At 45.9% G+C, this 23,144-nt stretch overlaps 3 protein-coding genes across 4 annotated transcripts; 1 reads left to right on the forward strand and 2 right to left on the reverse strand.

Annotated features, from left to right (window-relative positions):
• LOC8079086 (acetyl-CoA acetyltransferase, cytosolic 1) lies at window positions 232–6,595 on the reverse strand. Of its 2 annotated transcripts, none has more exons than XM_021456382.1 (13): window positions 6,065–6,595; window positions 5,784–5,957; window positions 5,573–5,678; window positions 5,331–5,469; window positions 4,774–4,851; window positions 4,608–4,673; window positions 4,339–4,421; window positions 2,648–2,747; window positions 2,324–2,434; window positions 2,198–2,239; window positions 1,997–2,083; window positions 1,044–1,129; window positions 232–524 (listed from the first exon to the last, which is right to left on the reverse strand). In XM_021456382.1, the coding sequence occupies exons 1-13, from the start codon at window positions 6,222–6,224 to the stop codon at window positions 515–517; spliced, it is 1,242 nt and encodes a 413-aa protein (XP_021312057.1). In that variant the 5' UTR covers window positions 6,225–6,595; the 3' UTR covers window positions 232–514. The 2 variants fall into 2 exon arrangements, with proteins under 2 accessions (XP_021312057.1, XP_002457503.2); XM_002457458.2 differs by having other exon boundaries at window positions 232–623; window positions 6,065–6,594.
• LOC110434089 (lysine-rich arabinogalactan protein 19-like) lies at window positions 14,661–16,017 on the forward strand. The gene is made up of 2 exons (XM_021457785.1): window positions 14,661–15,614; window positions 15,712–16,017. Exons 1-2 carry the CDS (start codon window positions 14,769–14,771, stop codon window positions 15,796–15,798), a joined length of 933 nt encoding a protein of 310 aa, XP_021313460.1. The 5' UTR covers window positions 14,661–14,768; the 3' UTR covers window positions 15,799–16,017.
• On the reverse strand, window positions 16,021–21,462 carry LOC8070461 (phosphate transporter PHO1-1). Its single transcript, XM_021457784.1, has 11 exons — window positions 20,707–21,462; window positions 20,245–20,557; window positions 18,916–19,339; window positions 18,694–18,814; window positions 17,995–18,588; window positions 17,720–17,824; window positions 17,542–17,586; window positions 17,282–17,434; window positions 16,896–17,174; window positions 16,443–16,579; window positions 16,021–16,349 (listed from the first exon to the last, which is right to left on the reverse strand). Exons 1-11 carry the CDS (start codon window positions 21,001–21,003, stop codon window positions 16,262–16,264), a joined length of 2,556 nt encoding a protein of 851 aa, XP_021313459.1. The 5' UTR covers window positions 21,004–21,462; the 3' UTR covers window positions 16,021–16,261.

Here is a 23,144-nt window from a genome sequence, read left to right on the forward strand (position 1 = left end):
TTGCACGCCTGGCCAATTTGTAGCGTGCGTTTAATCATTGACCTGCGCCTCTTAACCTTATCTTAACTATGAGCAGCTCATAATTTGCCATCAGAATCCTCCCATTGGATAATAAGTAGCTTTATTACCTAAAATAGATGCTGCTCAACAGGATACAGGAGTGTGTTATACGTCCAGATCTGATGATTAGGTTTCATGTTGGGGCACACGTTACAGCAATTCAATTCGCTATGCTCTACGGGGTAATCTTTCTCTTATAAAGGTTTAAAAAGATCTCGTTTCTTACAACTGTACTCAGTTCACATAAGATGGTAAAGCAAAATCATGTCCATGACGATTTTTCACTACCTCAGTGATATAGTGACTATCAATGTCTGTGCATTATTCTTCTGGGCCTCTGTTATTTCTATTTCTATATATACGTCGATGTTTCCCATGTAAGGTACAGGATAATGCCCTGTGCTGAGCAGCACAACCTTATTTTACAGTTTTTCGTCTAATCACACAACACGAACTAATCCCCCCTACAAATGACAAAAGATACAACACATTTTACAATTTATGTCTTGCTAATTTGCTTGCACCAACTTCACAATGATGAATGAATATGCGAAGAGGATTGCCTGCATCATGTCAGCGACGCTAAGAAAGTAGCTCAAATAACTCTTTTAAGTAGCTTCTGATTTAATGAGCAAAGGTTCTAACGGTAGCAGGTTGGAAATCAAGTAGTGCAAGGAGTCTTGAAATGGTATTGTAGGAAGATAACTACACTTTGTTAACGTGTCCCACCGATGATCAGATGGAACATTAGCATAGAGAACTGAAGATTTGTTCCGCGAAAGGGCCTCTAGCCTAGTGGTTAGAGTACCTGAGTAGCACCAGCAGACCTGAGTTCGACTCCCCGTGGGAGCGAATTTAAACAGGTCTGCATTATCAAAAAAAAGAAAAAGATAGGCTGGGGTTTCCCTTGCTGACTTCGGTCAAGAAAGATTTCTTGTTCCAGGGGAAAAAAGTCTGAACAATAAAAAACAGGAAAAGCTTACATGAGCTCCAAAACGAGGGCTGAAGCGCCGCCGCCACCATTGCAAACTCCAGCAACACCAAATTTTCCATTTTTCTGCCTAAGAATCTGCAGACCAAGAAAAAGCTAGAAGTTTAGCATCACGACACTGTTGCATCCAAAGTATTAAACATGATGATTCAGAAAGAATGACAGCAAAATATAAGAAACTTAAAATGAATATACGGATACAAACAAATGAACAAAAGGGCACAGAAGGAGAATGCTTTCCATTCTCTACAGCTCAAGTTCTCAAACTCTTCAATTCTTGCTTCTTTGTGAAAATTTGAAGCTACTCTAGAGAGAGGCTGCATATAAAGTGAAAAGGGGGTGCCGACTTCTTTTGAGTTACATTGGTTAGACCATTGAGGTTCAGGGGTCGATAAATTGCCGCCACCAGGCACAAACTTTTTAAGAACAAAATCAAGGGGATGTCTCTCCTGTTAATTGAGTTTAAAGTGAAAAGGGGTCGCTCAGAATTTTCAAACCACACCAATTTGCATGCCAGAGTATTAACATGATGGTTCAGAAGATAACACATGACAGTGAAATACTACACAATAACCTGACATACAGATAAGGATACATAAAATTGAAGTATTGAACAAAACTGCAGACAAGGAAAGCCCAAACACTGTAAGCTCAAAATATCCAATAAGTCAAGTTTTACATATATTAGCAATTCTTCGTTCCCTGTATCAGAGGAACATGAAGGTTCTAGATCTACTCTGGTACAAGGAAGCAAACAAAATGAAAAAGAGTTGTTCAAAATGATAAAGCTAGAAATTTCTTAGTTTGCCATTGTATGTACTTCGAATTCTGATAAAAAAAAGATGGGTTGGATGCAAATATAAGAAAGAGGATGATATATCATGCACCAAGACGAATTTTGCAGTCAATAAGTAAATCATAATTATACATGGGTCAGAAGCATACCCCAAGCAGAGTGACTATAATCCGTGCACCACTGCAGCCGATAGGATGGCCCAGAGAAACAGCACCACCACTTAAGTTTAGCTTTCCCTGAACGTACAGGGATATTTATTAGATCATACATGTTCACAGAAAAAAAAAACTGAGACAAAATACAAATACTAACTGCTGAATTATATAGACAAGTAAAAATAAGTGACTCACAGAAGGGATACCAAGAAGCCTCTGATTAGCTACAGCAACAACCTGGCAATATCCACAAGTATAGTTAAGTCTAGAGTTGTGCTTCAACTGTAAGTACTACTAAAACTGGAACGACCAAGAACTTACAGAGAAAGCCTCATTTATTTCATAATAATCAATCTGTGAAGTTTGAAGAGCTGCATTTGATATAGCCTTTGGAATAGCAAGAGCTGGAGCTGTTGTAAACAGCTCTGGAGCCTACATGAGAAAGGAGTGCACACAATAGAGATAAAATGATGCTCAGTGTGATAAGTCACAAACTCACAATAAGCGAGATTTCAAGGTAACTAAGACTCCAGTCATCCAGTGACACATCACTGAATGGAAAATAGATATTGGTTCCAGGAAAAAGGATAATTTCCCTCATTAACACAAAACGATGTATTAGGACAGAAGTCATGCAAGAGTTACCTGTGCAGCATCAGCATACCCTCTAATCCTTGCAATAACTTGCAGGCCAAGTTTCTTAGCTTTCTCTCCACTGACAAGGACAATTGCAGCAGCGCCATCACTGTGCATTGATAGATAAGATAGGCATTACACTTGATGAATTATGCATCATCCAAACAAAGTTAATCTACACTAAACATAAATAAACAACACAGTCCGAAGTTTGAAATAGGAAAAATCATGGCTGAGAATGTGCAGGTAGCCTTGTGATGCATGGCAGTGTGGGGATCCTAGCAGAATTATGAGCTAACCTTTTCTTGTATGTCATATTAGATGCACTATAGGAAAAATGTTCCGAGCATGGACAACAGCAATTTTGCTCCTACCTCCTACGGGAACTTGCACCGCCACCAGCCCACCATGTATAGGCTCAGGTGCATCCCTTTTTTTTTCTTTTGCCTCTACAACGGGCACTCACACCACCTTTCGAATTTTGAAATGTGGTTTCGCTTTGATAGAAGAACTTGCACCACCTTTCCTGGTTTTGGAATACAGCGTCCCTTGGATGCAAGAACTGCACTTAGATTCTCACTGATTTTTCTCCTTCAAAAGAACAACAGAAGATCTCTCAACAGCAGCGGTGCCAAAATCACTTGCCTTTGCTGACACACTTCTGTAGTTCTGTTAGTTGTTCTATCTCTTTGAAAGTGTGAGCCCTGAGGTTTAGGAAGTCATTTAGATTTTTTTTCTTTTGAGGAATCGTCATTTAGATTTATCATCAGAGTTCTTCTTTGTGGAAGTCATTTAGATTTAGCATGTTACTTGGACCACTCCATCTCGTCAAAAAAATTGGACCATAAATAAATAAGATTATCCCATCTCATCCTGCCTCATTCGCTAAGCGCACACTGACTATTATTTCAAATCAACAATGAAATATACATTAAAATATATTTCTTATAGCAAATTCCAAATTCTAGGACATGGATAAGAATTATGTGTGTGGCTGAGACATGGCCCAATTATCATTAACTCAATTGAATAGTGCATTGGCAATCACTTATGCCCTGGAAACTCAAGCTTTCAACACTCAACAGTATTGCAGGTGTACTACTACTGTATATGCTCAGCATGGGCTCTCTTGAATGACCTAGCTTCAGTGCTCTAGGATTAATTCCTGTGATTTTCACTGGTGAAGTAATTCTCATGGTTTTACTGTCTACGAAAGGTAATCTGATAATGTACATGCAGTGGTACAGGAGTGCAGCCAACAATCAAGGGAGGCATGAGACAACTTCATCCATGAGGGTATACACGAGAGAGTGGTTTCCATTTTTAATATTGCTTACTGATGAATTGCCTTCATTAAGAGAGATTCTCAGACAAGCTCAACTAAGAATATATGCAAATCTAATCGGTTCATGTCTTATCTTAGATATGCTTAAGGCATAATAATTACAACTAATAGGATATTACTAACTCAGATCTACTTATTGTGTGTATTGTAGCCTCTATTGTAATCTTGTTTCTAGTAGCTACTATAAGAGTATCATAACAATACCAAAAGAGGTTGTCCAGGTTACAAATACTAATGTCAAATATAAATTGCTAATGCAATGATTTCATTTTTAGAATATGGTATACCATTGACTCTGGTTGCATGTTATTTATAAAGATTATAGAGGGCTGATCTGAGTAACAAGGAAGCAAACCTTATACTAGAAGAATTACCAGCCGTCACAGAACCATTCGTCTTAAAAGTTGGCCCAAGTTTCTTCAGCTTTACTGGATCAAACTACACATATGGAACACCAAAGGAATAATGTCAAATCTGAAGAGGAAAAGAAATTGTGTTAATTGTTGTTATGGATACTGCTAAATGTGGATGCTCTTGTGTATGTTCAATCACTTTCATACTGACACTACACAACTCTTTTATGAATCTACCACAATCAAAATCAACACTAATAGACCGGATTACCTTTGCAAGACTCTCATCCTTGTCCACAACTACTGGTGGTTTCCCTCTACCAGAAGAAACTTCAACCTGGGAAACAACAAAACAATTGAGATTGGCACCATATACTGAAGTATCAAAGTCTAACACACAAAAGGAGTTTTGTGGTCAATCAAAATCATGCACGCACAGGAATAATCTCCCAAGAAAATGCACCGCTGTCCCGAGCTGCTAGTCCACGTTCATTGCTGAGGATAGCATAAGAATCCTAGAAGAAAGAATAAATCACTGCCAAGATTAGTTGCTAATAAGTACTCCCTGTCCCAATTTATAGGTCGTTTTGGCTTTTCTAGATACACAACTTTTATTATGTACTTAATCCATCCCAAATTATAAGACGTTTGACTTTTTTATCATCAAGTTTGACCACTCGTCTTATTCAAAAATTTGTGCAAAATATCACTTCTTTTGTCATGGCCTGGTTTATTAATAAAGTTCTTCAAGAATGACTCAAATTTGATTATGTTTGTACAATTTTTTTGAATAAGACGAGTGGTCAAACTTGAGGTCAAAAAAATCAAATGTCTTATAATTTGGGATGGAGGGAGTATCTAGATATATCGTATATCTAGGTGCAGAGCAAAAGCTATGTACCTACAAAAGGCAAAATGACCTATAATTTGGGACAGAGGGTGGTAAAATATAACAGGTTGTGATTCGTAAATAAAGCATAGGAACAGCAACAACCTGCTCCTCTCTTGAGATGGAGTGCTGGTCTGAACACAATTCAGCACACATTCCCATTGGGAAATCATTATAGACATCCCACAGGCCATCCTTGAGCATGCCGTCAACCAGGACATCATGTCCGAACCGTGACCCTCGTCTGCGTTTTATTTTCACTGCTCATTGTAAGCACAAGCTACAACAGAGGACCCCTACAACAAAAGCATTCTAGCTTATAACATGATTTGGGAATAGTAGCGAACCTTGCTTCAGCCACATATTTGGGTGCATTCGACATGCTCTCCATGCCGCCGGCGACCACGACATCATTGATCCCCAGCTGAATACTTTGCGCCGCAAACATGACAGCTGCAAGTTGGTGGTAACGTTCCAGGATAAGGCTCTCAAGTTCCAAGGCTAATCAATAATTAATTGATATAAAAAATTATAAAACTATAGTAGTAGCAGTAGCACCCTTCATTCCTGAGGAGCAAACTTTGTTGACGGTGGTGCAGGGGACGGAGTTGGGCAAGCCGGCGCCAAGGGCCGCCTGCCTTGCCGGGGCCTGGCCGAGATTAGCGCTGAGGACGTTGCCCATGAACACCTCCTGCACGAGCGCCGGGTCCACCTTCGCCCTCTTAAGAGCACCTGGGGATTCGGAAGAGACCACACATGACGCAGCGATTTGTTGACGGATTACTGTTGATGCGGCCAGAAACCGTTGGAGGCGAGAGAGTGGCGCGGCGGGTACGTACCCTGGATGGCGATGGAGCCGAGCTTGGTGGCCGGGAGGGACGAGAGCGAGCCAAGGAGGGCGCCGATGGGCGTGCGGGCGACGCCGACGATGCAGACATCTCGAGCCTTGAGGCCCTGGCTGTCATCACTGGTAGCAGCAGCCGCGCTCGACGACGCCATGATCGATCGATGGGTTGATCCTAATAAGGTAGCCGGAGGCGAAGATGCCTCACTGCTGCCGCCGGCGACGAGCGCACCCCAGAGAGCTGCGAGAGCGAGACCGAGAAGAGGAAGCAGAGTTCGGCGATTTTATGCCAGGGCAGCTGCGGGCGACGGGGCCGAGAGGGGATGGCGAGTGTCGGCGTGTGCTCGCTACCACTTGCTCTTCCGGATTCCGGCGGCGGCGGCGGCGGCTGGGGAGGAGCGCCGAGTACGGAGTGGATTGGGAGAGACGGGCACGGCTCGCTTCTCAAGAGGCTCGACCACGCCTACGCCTACGCCTACGCCACGCCACGGTGCGTTGGCAGACGAGACAAGACGGAATGGAACGGAACGAATCATCGGCGCAGCGGTCACGATGTCGATAAGATTATTTATTACTATTCTTTTTGTTTTGGAGCGAAGATATCGTGGTAACATTATTTTTATTTTTTTGAGTATATTTATATATTACTTACTCTGTCTAAAAAACTATTATTATTGATTTTCAGATATTTTATTTGACTATTGTCTTATTAAAATTTTTTATATAAATATCGTTAATTTTAATATAATTTATTTATCCATTAGAGATATTTTAATAATAATTTATTTATTTTATAATTTATATAAACTTTTTGAATAAAACAAATAATTAAATATGATATTTCAAAGTCAAAATATTAATTTTTTTAAGACGGAGGGAGCATTGGTATATACAGATCGTGGTATGCATGACAAAGGATTGGGTTTGGTACTCATAATAACCCATTCTTAGGCCTTGTTTACTTCCAAAAATTTTTGTAAAATAGAAATAGTAGCACTTTCGTTTGTATTTGACAAATATTGTCCAATTATGGACTAACTAGACTCAAAAGATTCGTCTCGTTAATTTTGACCAAACTGTGTAATTAGTTTTTATTTTCTATCTATATTTAATACTTTATGCATACATCTAAAGATTCGATGTGACGTAGAATCTGAAAAATTTTGCAAAATTTTTTAGGAACTTGGAACAAGGCATTACACGACCGCATGGGCTCTAGCGCAGCCTGCCATTGTGGTGTTTTCAGCCCAGATCATCGTATACAGTTTCTTGGGCTGTGCACTGATGTCAACTCTTCCAAGTTTATTTTTTTTATAAAAAAAACTACACTCCTTCAGAAAAGGATGATCCCAGTCCTTCTCTTGCGAGTCTTCTCTAACACTCCCCCCCAAAAGTGAGAAAAAAAAAAGAAACCTACTAACAATCTGGCCTTCCAAGGTCTTAAAGGTTCCAGAACTATCTGCAGTGCATATCAAACTAGCAGGAGGACGTGACTGACTAGCTAACCCGTGATTAAAACGCGACGTATTGTTCAGCTGTTAATTCCGACTGCTCCACACATGGCTAGGCTAGTTCCTGTTTCTTTTTCTTTTCTTTTCTTTTTTTTTAGAAATCTCAACAGGAGCTCTGCTATATTACCATGCATGTAAGAAGTGAATCAAGCCAGATTTTACAGAGGTAGTTTATTGTATGAAATTGTTTCATAACATACACAAAAGGTCACTTGATCACAAACAATCTGGCTACCTCCTATGCTAAGAACCGAAAGCCCCTGTGTGCAATGTGTGTATTCGAATTCTCATTCCCAGCTGCAAATGCAACGCTGGCTTTCATAAAAAGGAAAAATGAAGTGCCGGCAATCCCTACGAGCCTATTCGTTTGTGTAAAATGTATTGTTTGCTGATTTATTATGAGAGAAAAATACTACTGATTGATTCACAGAACAAGCACAACTCATAAGACAAGTGAAGGGAGCCGTAAAAAGATATGTGCATGTAAGTTTTTTTTCTTCAAGTGCGCTGGAGGAGGACAGTGTTCCCGTGCAGCGCAAGCGAGAGCATTCCAATGCGCAGCGACATGTCACCTTACACATTCACCAAACAGCGCAACGAGGTAGACCTAACACGTCGAGCTAGATTGCGTAGTTGCGTTGGTAAACCTGATCGAGCTAGCTGATGAGCTGGAATGGAAAACATGCATGTGACGCTCGCCCACAAGTTATTTCGACCGACGCGTGCAGTGAGAAAAACCGTCTCAAATTTGTCCCTTTTTCGTCTCAGCCTGACCGTGAAATGCAAGCAACTTTGACTAGCAGCTGGCGATGGAGAGAAGCGTGTGCTCTCTTGTCACTGTCCAGTGTCCCGGCCCTTTTGCTTCCTGCTATATATGCTTCTAACAAGGAAAGGGAAATTGGAATTAACAGAGGGCGCCTATTACTTAACTCAGAAGTAGCTGCTAGGTTGATGAGATTTTTTTTTTTTGAAACGAACAGGAGGGGTTTTTGACCCCTACTAGAGATAAATTAAAGCAAAGCAAAAGGTTTACAGATGGTTACAGAAAAAGAAGAAAAAGAGAAAGAACATAAGACAAGCTCTCTGTGGAGCTAAAAGGACTTAGGGAACTAGGAAAGAGGTAAAAAAACTAACAAGCACACCACCACAGGTTTAAGGCTTATGAGATTCCATTTATCCATTCCTGCAATCTTGGTAAGTGGCTTTTTTTTTGGCACGCAGTAGCAGCACATCCATTTCCAAAAGGAATAAAGTCTTGCATCCTTGCAATGAGGCATTAATTTGCTTGAAGATCTTGTTGTTTCTGGTCATCCATATTGCCCAACTCAGAAGAATGATGATCTCCATAGAGAATGGACAGTTAAGTCGAATTCTTAGGCTCTCCAGATTGGAGAAAGGGCCAACTCTATGATCCACAACCAGGCTTATAATCCTCCAGCAATCCTGTGCAAAAGGGTAGCTAATGAAAAGGTGTTCAACTGTCTCCTCTACTTGACAACTGCAAAGAATGCACTTATAATCCTCCAAGTGCATATTTATTCTTCTAAGCAAACCTCTGGTACTGAGCCTATCCTTCAAGAGAAGCCAAAAAAAAACTCGGTGTTTGTTCTGACAGGCACTCCTCCAAAGCCATCTGAACGCTGGGTGAATTTGACAATGTCCACTCAATTGTGTATAGGCCTTTTTTGAGGAGAAAACCAACAGACCCCCATGAATAAGACTAGACATCATGAAGTTCAGAGATGTGAACTGATTGTAAGATAGTTTGCAACTGACCCAACTGATCAAAGGCTTCTACTGATAACGACAAGTGAAAGAGGTCATGCAAAGTTGAGGTTGCTTTTACTTCAGCAAGAGTGATCTTTGTCTTTTTTGCGAAGGAATATAGCTCAGAAAAACTTATCTTGGGGACTAACCCATTCCATAGATCCTCCCAGAAAAGACATGATTTCCCATCCTGGATATTTACACTTGCGAAACCCTTGAATTTATCAATCTGCTTTAGGATGTCCCTCCACCAAGGCGAACCAATATTTGTAGCTCCTGGCAATCTTCCATTTCTATAATATTTTTCCCATATTAAGTTTACCCAAGGCAGATCCTCCTTGTTCAGGAATTTGTGCAGATATTTGAGTAAGAGAGCTTCATTCTGCGTTCTCAAGTTGAGCACTCCAAGACCCCCTTCTTTCTTTTCCTTACAAACCAAGGGCCAAGCAGCTTTTGCAGGTTTGGTTGAGCTTTGATCAGCTCCTCTCCAAAGACAGTGCTTTCGGTATTTGTCAATTTGTTCTATCACTGTTTTTTGTAATTTGAAGGTGCACATTGAGAAGGTTGGCAAGGCTGTGATCACTGAGTTAGTTAGCTATAGTCTTCCTGCTTGATTGAGAAAAAGAGAAGGTTGATGAGATTTGAACTAATATAAAAGAGAAGCCCTCTGATCCAAACTCTCAAAAAAACAATTGGGGTTTGTGTGGCACAACTTAACTTCGCTAGTAAAGCTGTTTTTTAAAAAAATAGTTTCATGAACAACTTTCTAGGTGAAGCTGAGCTGTTTTGAAAAAAATGTTTGGTAAAATAGCTTCATCAACTACTTCATACATAGATGAGAGAGATAAATGAGGGAGAGAGTGAAAGGTCCAAATGGCTAGAGGGGGGTGAATAGCCTATTTAAAAAAAACTACAAACTTCAACTAGACAAGTTGATTAGTAAAACAAAAGGCGAAGCTATTCTAGCACTAGCATAACTAAGCTATGCAAGCCACCTACACAAGTCTAGTAAGAAAGCTGAACACTAGTTACAACAAGAAAGCACAACTAGAAGCTTGCTACACTCCTAAACAAGATAGCTAAGCTAAACAAGCTACACAACTAGCAAGGCATACCCAAAGGTAAAGGAGAGGGAAGTGATTGTTATACCGACGTTGTAGAGTAGAAATATATCCAATCAATCACTCACAATCACAAGAGAATCCTCGGTAAGAGATGACACAAGATTTTTTACCGAGGTTCACTTGCTTCCCGGCAAGCTACTCCTCGTTGTGGCGATACACCCACTTGATGGATCACGAGCTAATTGGCAATCCAAAGCCAAACCCTCAGCGAGTGCCGCACATCCACTCACAAGATGGGGATCCTCCAAGCCACGAGCAATCCACTAGAGTAGCCAATTACGATCTCCCGCGGGGAAGGCTCAAGAACCCCTCACAAATCACTTGGTGAGGCTCGAAACAATCTCCAATCACGAGCTCAACACCACCGCTGCTCCAAGCCGTCTAGGGCGTCGGGAAACACCCAAGAGTAACAAGAAATCCACAGCAAACTCAAGAATCAAGTGCCACTAAATGCAACTCTCAAAGCAATGCACTTGAATCTCACTCAATCTCACTAGGATGAGCAATCAAGCAAGGAGATGAGTAGAGGGAGTGTTCTCTAGCTCAATGTATGCCTCAAGTAATCAAAAGTGCAAGAGAGATCCTCCCAAAGCCGGCCACCTTCTATTTATAAGCCCCTCAAAGAAACTAGCCGTTGGTCACTTTCACTGGGCTGAAATCGGGGGCACCGGACGCTACTAAGTGATCACCGGACGCTCGAAACCCAGCGTCCGGTGCTTAGGGGTAGGCCACGTGTCCTTCTTGAATCCCGCATGTCAGATAATAACGGTCACCTGCGCATCACCGGACGCTCTCTAGGTGCACACCGGACGCGTCCGGTGCACACCGGACTCATGCGCTGAGAGTTTGTCAAACTCGCGACCTCACCGGATGCTAGACACCAGACGGTCCGGTGCTCACCAGACTCGTGCGCAGAGAGGGTTGCAAAAACCCCTCACACCGAACGCTAACCACCGGATGCTCTCAGAGTGCGTCCGGTGCTCAACCCTAGCAGGGTCAAGCACACCGAACGCTGAGGCCAGCGTCCGGTGCCTCCGCACTCAGCGTCCGGTGAGTGTTTCTCAGTGAGAAAACGCTCCCGCGACTTCTCAAAATTTTCCACTGGCGCAATAGAAAATATACACTTATTTTTCTCAAAAGCGCCGAATCCCGCCTCGCAAGCTCGGCGGGAGGGAGAGAGGAACCCACACCCCTCTCAACCCTAGGAACTCCACCTCCTTTGCAAATGTGCTAACACCAACAAGTGTCTTCCACCAAAGTGTATGTGTGTTAGCTTTTCACAAACATTTTCGCCAAAGGAGTTAAGTTAGCACTTTATTAGATCCTAATGCATATGCTCAAGACATGGACCTAGTAGCACTTGATTCGAGAGATGACCGTGATTTTCCCTCTTGATAGTCGGCTATCTATCCTAAACCCGGTCAATCACTTCTCTACTCATCTTAGACCGGCAAAAGTAAAACCCTATATTTATACCTTTGCCTTGATAACTTTGCTCCTCGTCTATCATCATGATCTCCACATCATGCTTCATTTCTTTGTAATCATGTGGCCACCTTTCCATGCCACCATGCACCTTCATCACATGTGTTGCTATGCCTAACTCAAATCACTTAAACACAAGGCATTAGCAACTTGGTGTCATTAATTACCAAAACCAAACTTGGGCTTTCAGAGAGCTACAATATGCTACTTTTTTCAGCTTCATCCCAACTCATATCATTGTGAGAGGAGAAGAAAAACAGTTTCACTCATAAAACTGTTTCAGAAACAAATGTTTGACAAAAAAAACAGCTCACAACAACTCATAAAGAAGGTGTGAGCTATTGTACTTGTACATCTACGGCCAGCCAAAATACCGGAAGTCCGGAACTCGCAGGATGTCCTAATCATGTTTCAATGTACAGACGTACGGTAGTACTGCATAGTGGGGATACATATACGGCTACATGATTCGTCACCAAGACATCAACTAACATTCATATATAAGACTTGAATTATCATGCATATTCTGAAGCAAATGTTCAAAAGCCACCCATATCAAAAAGGTGTATGGTGTCCCTGGCTTTCTGCATTGCCACCTTTGCATGAAAGTCTATGCTCATAGTAGAAAGCAAATGTGGTTTTTAATAACCATCTATACCACATTTCATTTTTTTACCCTCCTCACGTTTGCCCGGCTGTCCCCACCTCTTCCAATCAAATCTTACATTCCGTACCTTTAAAACCTAATATAAGCATATGACTATATATTCCAAATGTTGCTACTTTACTATGTTAAACGATGGTACTTTTTTTATGTTAAACAGTTCTAAAGTATTCTCAAATTCTATTAATATGTGAAAAAATGCTCGATTATGTGTTATATATTTGTTATGTACTCCCTCCATTCCAAATTGTAAGCCGCTATGGCTTTTCTAGATACATAGCTTTTTCGTATGTATCTAGACTTATATAATGTATATTTAGAAATAAGGAAGGGGGTATTATACAAATACAATTATATGACATTATACATGCCAATTAGATTTTTGGTTGTTGAAATTTTATTTTGATACCCCTTTCTATTTTGAATACCCAAACTCAAAATTCTAGGCTTATCACTGACTCTGTATTATCCATTTATTTAAGATGCCTTTAAAGTGGCTGTCTATGGCCAATTCATTTAGCATTTGGCATTGGCCTCTACTAAAATTAACTTAATCCAAAACACTGTTTGGTTCATGGTCAAACATCGCTACACTATAGTTTAGATGTGTCATAGTTTCCTAAGTTGGTGTTTGGTCTGTCTATCATTGACTGATTTCTTTGCTAGCTATTTTTTTCAAATGAAAATGGATTCCATTGCTCATGTGTTGTGCACTATTGGCAATCACAATTAGCCAAATACATTTTGGAAGTGGATCACTATTGGATCATCGTCCTCTCAACTCTCACATGCCAACGTTGCTAAAAAGCGTGGGCATCCCTATTACATGATCTAGAGACAACATTGATTTGAAAAGAAACGAAATTCAACTAGGCTAGTTCTTGAATTTCTTGTATTAACCTTCTCGCTATTGATAGACCCTAGCCTTTCGATTCCACCACTTGCTTCACCAGATCATCTGTTTCAACCATTAGCCTTGTGATTTCGATGAGCTAATTGGCCCCTTCCTGCTATGATCATGTCTCCAACATTATCTCGAATGATGAAACCCCACCCTCCATCTTAGTTTTCCTTCCTGAAGGGGGCATCACAATTGATCTTCAGGAAGTCCAAAGCTGGTTTCATCCACACCTGTTTCCTTTTGATTTTGCCCCTGGGTTCTTTTGAAGTTGACTATAATTTAATAATGTGCGAAAATAGGTCTTCTCTGCCCCTCGTCTCTGATTTTGTTTCTTTCTAACCACCACAACCACATCCCGATCGCTATTTTCATTTGAGGACCCCTTTTTTCAAACCTGGAATATATCGAGTTGCCTCACGTGCAGAGACAATGGCAGCTAGTCGTTCTCGATGTTCTTCCACACCCAATCCAGCCCATAGTTCCTTTTGTCGCGTGACATTTGATGAAAAGATGACATCCATCCTTGCCATTCCGATTACATACAACACATCTGTTCTCAATATCCATGCTTCTAAACTCCAGCTGTTAGACCTAAGAGGGTGACTATTATGTGTGCCTCTCCATAAAAAATGTTCTCTAGCTTTGCCTAAGGGGCGAAGCAATAGTTAGTCATACGTATGACAAACATTTTTTCCTTTTTTGTAGAACACTCATTTTGAGAAGAGGAAGAAGAAATTCACATGTTGAGAGGAAGATGATATGAAATACCCAAATTGTCGTTTTGCTGAAATTTGGCTTATGCTGATTTGTTATGAGAGAAAAAAAAATACTATTCGTTTGCTGAAAAGTATTGCTAAAGTAATGCTGAAGAACTGGGCAAGTATAGCTTTTCCATTTTTTAAAAAGGCAAAAAGGCAGTCTCAGTTGCACGTTTAATTGGTCTGGTTAAACAAGGAAGGAAAAAAAAAAGATTAGGAACTAGAACAAGGCAGTCGGTTAGCGTGGCAAGAGGCAGTTGTCGCGTCGCCATTCGCATCGAGCTGCAGGCTCACCCGACTCCCTTCACTCCCAAGCCACTACCATACACTCCACGTCCCGCGCGCGCGCGCGCGCACGCTCAGAGCTCCTATATACTCTGCTCTCGCTTGCTACGCTCCTCATCGCCCCGAGATCCGTCGATCGCATACCCCCCAGGGAGCTCAGCATCGGCACGCACCCCCAACAAGCAGACCGCCGCCGCCAGCAGCATGGCCGCGCCGCTGCTCCGGCAATGGCGCCGCCTCGCCGTGCTCGGCGCCCTCCTCGCGCTCCACCTCGCCGCCGCCGTGGCGCAGTCGCCACCAGCTGCACCCACGACCCCTGCTGCTCCCACGACCCCGGCTGCACCCACGACCCCTGCCGCACCTACGACTCCGGCTGCACCCACGACCCCTGCCGCACCCACGACCCCTGCCGCACCTACGACTCCGGCTGCACCCACGACCCCTGCCGCACCCACGACTCCGGCTGCACCGACGACCCCTGCCGCACCCACGACACCGGCTGCACCGACGACCCCGGCTGCACCCACGACCCCTGCCGCACCCACGACTCCGGCTGCACCGACGACCCCTGCCGCACCCACGACGCCAGCGACGCCGGCGCCCACTGCCACCCCGACAACGCCAGCGCCGACCGCCACCCCTGTGGCGCCAGCAAAGCCGCCGCCGGTCGCGCCAGCCAAACCCCCTCCGGTGGCGCCACCACCGGTCACGCCACCCCCCACGACGCCACCCGCGGTGCTCCCACCCGCCGTGCAGCCGCCCGCCGCGGCGCCTCCGCCGACGGCCACGCCCCCGGCCGAGGCGCCCGCGTCGCTGCCTCCCGCGACGACGCCCCCGCCCGTGGCCGAGGCCCCCGCGCCGCCCGCGGAGATACCGCCCGCCGAGGCGCCGTCCAAGGGCAAGAACAAGCACAAGAGGAGGAAGAAGCAGCACGGCAAGAAGGAGGCGCCCGCGGAAGCGCCGCAGCCGCTGAGCCCGCCTGCTCCCGCCGCGCCGTCGCCGGCTGATCTCGAGGACGTGTCCGGCCCTGCACCGTCAGCGTCCGATGTGGTAATGCCCGAATCACTGCCCTCCTATTCGGCGACAGCACTTCACATTTTTTTCAGTAGGAATGATCACAATGCTTTTTTTGGCTTCTTTTCTGCAGAATGCGAGCAACCGGCAGCACCAGCACTGGGCCTCCGTCGTCCTGCAGACCGCCATGGCGGCGCTTTTGCTATCGCTAGCGTGGTAAATCGCAGAGAGGGATGAGAGATCCATATGTCAGCGTACCAGCTCATGGTGTAATTATTTCCTCTGTTTCTGTTCATGCTGTACCATCATAGGCCGGTGAGGTTTATCTGCGGGATTTGTTATAGGAACCATTGATTGTGGCTTGTGGTAATTTTTTGACATGTTCTGTATCCATTTTTTTTGGTTAATTTTGGAATAAAGACTCACACTTGCTCCGACAGAATACTGCGAAATTCGGTGCCTCTTATTTACACCTTGACGCATCTAGGAACGAACAAATGATTTCAGCATCTTGGGTTATATAGAGATGCCATTCCATTCCCTGAAGGAATGAATTACACGCATGAACAGCTAAGGACCTGAACAATTCTCCACCTCTTGAGTTTGAAAAAAATCCAGCAGAATGTTGAAGGAACAAAGTGTTTGATCTAGCAGCGATGGTCAGATGGTTCAGTAGTTGTGCATTAGTCCTCGTCCACTTCATGAAAAGGCAGTGGAACCGTCTTTACCGCCCGAAACTTGCCTGCGTTGTTCAGATGCTCATTCTCCAACCTGAAATTTTCAATATGTGGTTCAGCCTCGACTCTCAAATGTGTTTGTTGTTCAAGAATTAATGAGATTGTTGTAGCATTATAAGTTTTTTACCTGTAGAAGTTCCAATGCCCTCGCCTGATCACCTCGAGGGCCGCTAGAAAGAAGGAAGTGACCCTAGAATCCAAACTCCCAAAATTTGGATGGATGACGGTCTGCAGCCAAGCAAGCCTCAGCACCAGGTTCAGTCCCTGCAAAAAAAAGGTTCAGACAGGAATCAGAACATTTCACTCGAGCCATTGGTTCTTCTGGAACGTGATGCTTCACTAGTGCAGAACAAACAGCACGCTCGTCCATCTAGAGATTATGGTCGAAAATTTTAATATTGGTTACCGAGTTGAAACTGTATTTTTTTTTTCTAATCTTCGTGCGTGTTCAGAGTTCTGTTTTGATCCTTGATATCGCTCGGTCGGACAGACAGACTGAAACTCTGAACGAGCAAGCACTTTGTTCTGCAAGACACTGCAAATGATCCTTCCTCAGCGGGTGATTAGCTGAGGGACGTACCATTGACAAGTAGTATATGGATTTCCTCCTGAGGATGAGGTCGTTCCTGAGCCAGGGGTTCTTGGAGTTGGGCTGGAGCAGGCCCCAGTCCTTGACGAAGTCCCAGTACAGCTGGTACACCGTCGCGCCGCTGGACACGGCGACGAGGAGCGACAGCGACGCCAGGCTCTTGTCCTTCTCGTACGCCACCTTGGCGCCGGCGGCGAGCATGGCGGAGACGTACTTGCCCAGGTTCACCAGGTGGCTCGTGTCCCCCTCGTCGAACCACCTCCGTGCGCACTGCACACCCAACAATACATATCATCACATTTCAGACATTCAGAGTACAGACAGTCCATAGACTGATGAGTTCAGGCACTTGGATGCAGCATGAAAGAACTCTTTACCTGCATGGCTCTCCAGTAGTAAGGCAGGAAGGAGACGGCGTAGGCCAGGTCTCTGATGTGCTTGGTGTTGGTACAGTAGCCGTACTCCTGCGTCCAGTAGCTCCCACTGATGTAATAGCACGCCAGGTACTCCAGGCTTCGTAGCATAGGCACCTGCCCATTTTGCCATCTCCGTTGTCAGATGTTCATCTTCTATAGATTCGTTCAAGCGATCGACAGAAATTCAGGAAATTTATAGCACCGATTACTAGTTGTAATACCTGGCTGCAAAGCTGATCGGCCATGAAGAAGTCTACCATCACAACCTGCAAATATTCAGAAACAATCAGGCTGTGGCTGTGCATTGGTCCAGTCTGGTCCCAAGAAGATCATGCAAGGACTCGTATCAGAGAATAACTGGTCAGAACAGAACAAGGGCAAGTGCTGCTGATGCTGTACCTTGTAGAGCGGTGACAACACAATGTTCCTCAGTATCCTGAGGAACTGAAACCGACTGGACCGGTACACGACGTTGATCGGGCAGAACAGCAGGAGCAGAAACACCTACAATGCATCGAACACATTCCATGCATGATTCTCATTCTCGATCATGAGCAGCTGCAGCAGGAGCATATGCGGAAGCATGTTCTTGGATTCTCCAGCAGCCAGGACACGAGGGGAGCATCCGGAAAGCAATAATTGTAGCAGTGGGCAGTAGACGGAGAGAGGCTCACCAGGAGCAAGAATCCGGGGATGGCCTGGACGTGCGGCGACGCGTGGTGGTAGCCCGACCTGAGCACGAGGGCTAGGTGCGCGAACATGACGCCGGCGACGGCGGCCATGGATGCGGCGCAGACGAGGAACACGTCCCGGGGCCCGAGCTCCCCGCCGCCGCCGGCAGGCCGCGGCGACGACTCGAAGATGAAGCCGTAGTTGACGCGGCACCTGCGCCACGCCGCCATGTTGCACCCGTAGAGGAGCAGGTGCAGGAACAGCAGCGCGAACATGCTCAGCACCGGGTACGCGGTCTCCATGTACACCGACACGGAGTCGCCAAAGCCGCCGCCGGCGGTGACACCGCGCGCGCGCGGTGGCCGTGGCCGTGGCGCCGGGGTGGAGTAGTAGTAGTACATCCCGGCCATGTGCGCCATGACGCAGTAGCCCACGAACAGCGCGGCGAAGCAGCCGGCCGTGAGCCCCGTGAAGAAGGTGGCGGCGTGCGAGTCCCTCCGCTGCGCGGGCCTCAGGTACTTCATGGCCTTGCGCCGGTTGTCGCCGGCGAAGTGCCGGACGAAGATGTCCTCGACCTCGTCCATCAGCTTCAGCGCCTGCAGTGAACTCGGATAGAAGAGCAGAGTCGTCAGTTTCAGTGCTCCAGCAGATACCCTTAGACTGACAGAGTGACAGAACAAAATGTATGTTAGGACACGTGCCTCGTCGGAGCTGTTGAAGTAGGAGGTCTCGACCACCTTGAGATATACGGACAGGACCTGTTTCCCAGTAATCTTCTCGAACTTCTTCAAAATCTTCACGAATGCCATCATGTTCAGGTTCCTGCACATTGCCAAAACACAAACATTCAGTGTTTTCACTTCCCAGGATGATCTGACTGCAGGAGAACGATGAAGGAATGCGCGAGCGGCGGCGCTTAGTACCGGTAGGTGGCGAGGTAGCCCAGGCCCTTGTAGAGCTCGACGAAGGCGCGCTTGATCATCTTCTCCGCGTGCCGGAGCTTGGTCTTGTTGACGCTCTGTTTCCCGACGCCACCGTCGGGGTTGCATTTCTTGGAGGACTGGCTGCTGGCGAGCTCGTCCCAGAGGATGTCCGTCAGCGCGGAGATCGTCCTGGAGGGGGTGGTCAGGGGGATGGTGATCTTCAGGCTCTTCCTCCCGCACCCGCTCAACGGCCTCCCCGCGAAAGTTCCAGAGCCTTCTAGATCCTGCTGCTGGTGGTCCTCTTGAGCAAGAGCCGTGACGCCGGGGTCGTTGTCGTTGGTCGGTGTGGTTCCTTCTTGCTCGTTCAGCTGGAGCTGGTCCGTGTCTGATGCTGACGTCATCGCATACCTTGTGGACTCGTCTTCTGTTTTGAGTAGTATGGGAACAAAAAAAAAAAGGATGATGTATATGAAATAAAGGAATTATCTCAAGATTATACATTTTTCAATAGAAAAAAATCTCAAGATCATTATTTAATCACTGAGGAACCACGATGATAAACTATAGATGCTCTGTACTACTAGTACTGGTATTATTGAAAGGAAGGAATTCTGCCTTTTTAAGGAGTCATGATCTACTAGCACAAATAATGCATGGAATTTTGTTTGATGCTTCTTATCTTTGTAGAATCACGGAGGCATCCAGATCTTATTATCTATCTTATACTCCGTAAATACTATTATCTAGTTTTTTTTTTTTTTTGCTCATGTTCGCTACTCCTACTTGTGAATGCATCAGGTCCATGCATGATTTTCTTTTTAAATTTTATGCCCAGACTGGCAAAAGACTCAATTAAAGAGGTTCTAATTAAAAAGCTAAGGCAGCAACACTAAATAAAGTCGTGATGAAATGAAATAAAACAATGCAACAATGTGGTCGCGCCAAATGCAGACACAACTAACTAAAGACACCCCCCCCACACGACGAGACGATAAAAAGGGGAGAGGTGCCATATATTCCTGGGCAGCGCTTAGTGATTCCTTGCTCACACGCCTCAAGCAAAGCAAGCAAAGGCAAAGCATTCGACATGGACGGTGGACCTGACCTCACCAGTCAGCAGTCACCTCACCACTCAAACCCCCCGCGCCCCCGTTCGCCGCGTTGTGCTTGCGTGACATGTCGTCCCACGTATCCCTCTCGCTCTCGCCATCCATGCGACACGACGACGCTCGCTCGCACGCACGTACGCTAGCTAGCTATGGCCGTCGTCGTCGTCGTCGTCGTCGGGTCGATGTCGATCAGAGGTTTGCGTTCATGCACACTACTCACCGGAGGAGGCGGAGGCGGAGGCTGAGGCGACGAAGGGGTCGTCCCTGCTGGCCCTGGCCGCGCTGAGGTCGGCGAGAATGTCCATCTGCCGCCGCAGGGACCGGCCTCGCTCCAAGAACTCCTGCTCCTTGCTCTTGTAGAACTGGTTCACCTTGTTGAGCTGCGCGTCCAGCCGCGCGAAGAACTCCCGCGCCGCTGCCGCGTCCGCGTCGGCCAACGGCGTCGGCTCTAGCAGCTCCGTCTCGTACTCGTCGTCGCCGCCGCCGCCGCCGCCTCTGCTCGCCGACCCCGCCAGCAGCTTCCGGCGGTGCACCTGCAGTAGTATATGTGTGTGACGAATTAATTATTCAACGCGAACAAGTAAAGATTCTTTAATTTTCACGTGAGGTGGTTCACAGTATGGGCGCATGCATGGTGCAGCTAGCTAGATAGCAAGTGGTGGTAGTTGGTAATCGTACGTACGTGTATGACCCCATGATCGTTGTTGCGAGCATTGGAGCCGAAGAAGAGAGCAGCAGCAGGGAGCCTGTCCAAGAGCCAGTGGGACAGGGAGAGAGAGGCCCGTTCCGCGTGATGACCGGCTGTTTCTTGTGTGTCGGTTAGGCCTGCTTCGCAACGGTCAGCAGCATGATGCCGGCCAAGCAACAGCCGGGCGTGCTGCATCCTCTTCAGATCCTTTTTGAGCAGGCAATAGTCCACGAAGGCATGCTTCCACTCCGGGACAAGCTGCCCCTCAAACTGCTTGGAGAACTTCACCATGGCTAGACTGATGATCGACCGAGCTCGATAACAGTAGTGATGTAGCAGTATTAGCTAGCTCTGGTGGGGGTTGGGAGGGGGAGCCATGGCGATGGTTATATAGGCGGGCAGGGTGAGGGAGAATAGCTTCGCGGATGTTGGAAGACAGCACATTCCGAGATATACTGCGCGTCCTAGGCTTCTCGCTGATGTAGCTCGCTGCCAACCTCTCACGAGGACGCCACTTGGGTTGGCAATGGTGGTGGTGGTGGTGGCCGCCGCATCGGATTGGATTCCAGGAGGGAATCGATCGGCGAGAGATATCAAAGCTATATATGGATGGAGGTAATAATCCAGGCCGAGGGTGGTAGTACGGCGTGGAAGGGAGGGAGATGATCGAGTTGAACAAGAAGCAGGTGTGTGTTTCTATGGAGAGAAGGACGACGATGAAACTGCGTGCTCTTGTATGTAGAGAAGAGAGATCGACTGCAACTGCATATATGGTGGCAAGAGAGAGTATGTGGTGAGCGAGTGGACAAATTAAAGGTGGTATAGCACAGCAGAGATGAATAGTTTAGCTAGTGGTGGGTGGGCCCCCTTCATGCTAATTGCATGGTGCTCAACAATCCTATCATTTTGGTCCAGACACCATTACTTGGGTATATGTATAGGTGTAGAGCACAAGTACTCTACCGGGAACATGGTGGCAGAAAGTAGGAGCCATTTATCCACCTACTTCCACCTTTTGTTCTATGGTCGTGTGGCTCATCCCAAAAATTAAATGCCCTTTTTTAATTTAACGTATGTACACTCACTCCTATAAACCTACTCATACAAATCTTATCTCTATAAGTATCTTCAAAGATTGGATCGATAATCTTCGAGATTGATAAAGTTACCACATTCGTATCGTTGTGATAGAAACGTCGTCTACCACTTAAAGCACAACACCGATAAATCCTAGAATATTCACTCCCATGGGGAGTCAAACCTAGAACCTAAGTTGCTACTGATGCTCTTGTAACCACTAAGCTACATGTCCTTTTTGTGCAATGCCCTTTCATACACAGCACTAGTACTTAGTGATTTTCGGATACGAGTCCGTGTATGGCTTAGTACAAAAAGACACAGTAAGACGCCCACCTCAGCAAATAATTTTGAAAAAACAAAGAAACTAAAAACTGAGGAATCTAACTAATCATGACATGTGGTTCAACACTAGCATATATATGTAGGAAACAATCATTTTACACGGCCCCTCTCAATCCTCGTGTCGCTCCACCTGGGTAACATGAGCGGCATCGCTGCCTTCCCCAGCCCCTCCTCCATCCCTCCCCGTGCATTCTTGCTCCTACGAGAGCATGCTGCCAGAGGCCGCACAGTTGAGAGGATGCTAGCAACGGGGCCTTCCTCCATCCTTTCTCTCCTCTCCTTTCGATGGTGGCTCTACCCGGCGATGGAGGGGCTGTTTTGGCGACCAACTTGGGATCTATGACCATAGTGGTGGTGGCATCGTTGTGGCGAGTTTCGTGACTACGATTGGCGGCATTAACAATACTAGGTGGCTCAGTCAAACGAGGTGGCGGCTAGCGCAGCGGACATGCCATGGGCATTACTATGCACGAGGTTGAGGCATGATGGTGAAAGCTTTTTCCGTCTTGGGTCGATGACACTGATACCTTCGGGCACCATTTTCTTCCTTGTAAGCGTCAATCGGACACCCTCTCCCCTTTGTGTTGTGTTTTCCTTGGGTAAAAACCTTGACCTTTAGGAATGGCGATGGTGGCACCGGTGGTGTCACATCCCTCCTTGTAGGTGTTGTTTTGGAAGCTCATGCTTGGTCAGCCTGCAGCGGCGACCAACGTCATGGCAAGGAAGGTGAATGCCTAGTTGAGGATTCAAGTTTGCAATGTCCACGATGGAGAAAGCTAGTGGTTAGGAGGAGGACGATGGTGCGATGATTGGTGGGCCTCGCTTCTGCTTGGTAGTGGAGGGTGACGGTTTGGTGGAACCATATGCCAGTTGCAACCACAAAGTTGGCGAGGAGGTCGATGTGGGAGATGCCCACAGAGTTGGTGATGAGGCCGATATGGGAGGTGGTGGATAGTAGATTTGCATTGCTGAGGTGACCATCGCTGTGTGCCAATGGACGGTCCCACTCA

The sequence above is a fragment of the Sorghum bicolor genome, chromosome 3, assembly GCF_000003195.3.
Source record: "Sorghum bicolor cultivar BTx623 chromosome 3, Sorghum_bicolor_NCBIv3, whole genome shotgun sequence".
Classification (NCBI taxonomy): domain Eukaryota; kingdom Viridiplantae; phylum Streptophyta; class Magnoliopsida; order Poales; family Poaceae; genus Sorghum; species Sorghum bicolor.

Coding starts and splice junctions, on each gene's coding strand:
- LOC8079086 (XM_002457458.2), bottom strand. CDS start 6,224: ATGGCGTCGTCGAGCGCGGCTGCTGCTACCAGTGATGACAGCCAGGGC. Junction 2,084..2,197: donor GGCTTCTTGGTATCCCTTCT/GTGAGTCACTTA, acceptor CTGTACGTTCAG/GGAAAGCTAAACTTAAGTGG. Junction 624..1,043: donor GCCCTCGTTTTGGAGCTCAT/GTAAGCTTTTCC, acceptor GACATGATGCAG/GCAATCCTCTTCGCATATTC.
- LOC110434089 (XM_021457785.1), top strand. CDS start 14,769: ATGGCCGCGCCGCTGCTCCGGCAATGGCGCCGCCTCGCCGTGCTCGGC. Junction 15,615..15,711: donor CACCGTCAGCGTCCGATGTG/GTAATGCCCGAA, acceptor TCTTTTCTGCAG/AATGCGAGCAACCGGCAGCA.
- LOC8070461 (XM_021457784.1), bottom strand. CDS start 21,003: ATGGTGAAGTTCTCCAAGCAGTTTGAGGGGCAGCTTGTCCCGGAGTGG. Junction 19,340..20,244: donor CTCCGCCTCCGCCTCCTCCG/GTGAGTAGTGTG, acceptor TACTCAAAACAG/AAGACGAGTCCACAAGGTAT. Junction 17,435..17,541: donor CCGATCAGCTTTGCAGCCAG/GTATTACAACTA, acceptor CAAAATGGGCAG/GTGCCTATGCTACGAAGCCT.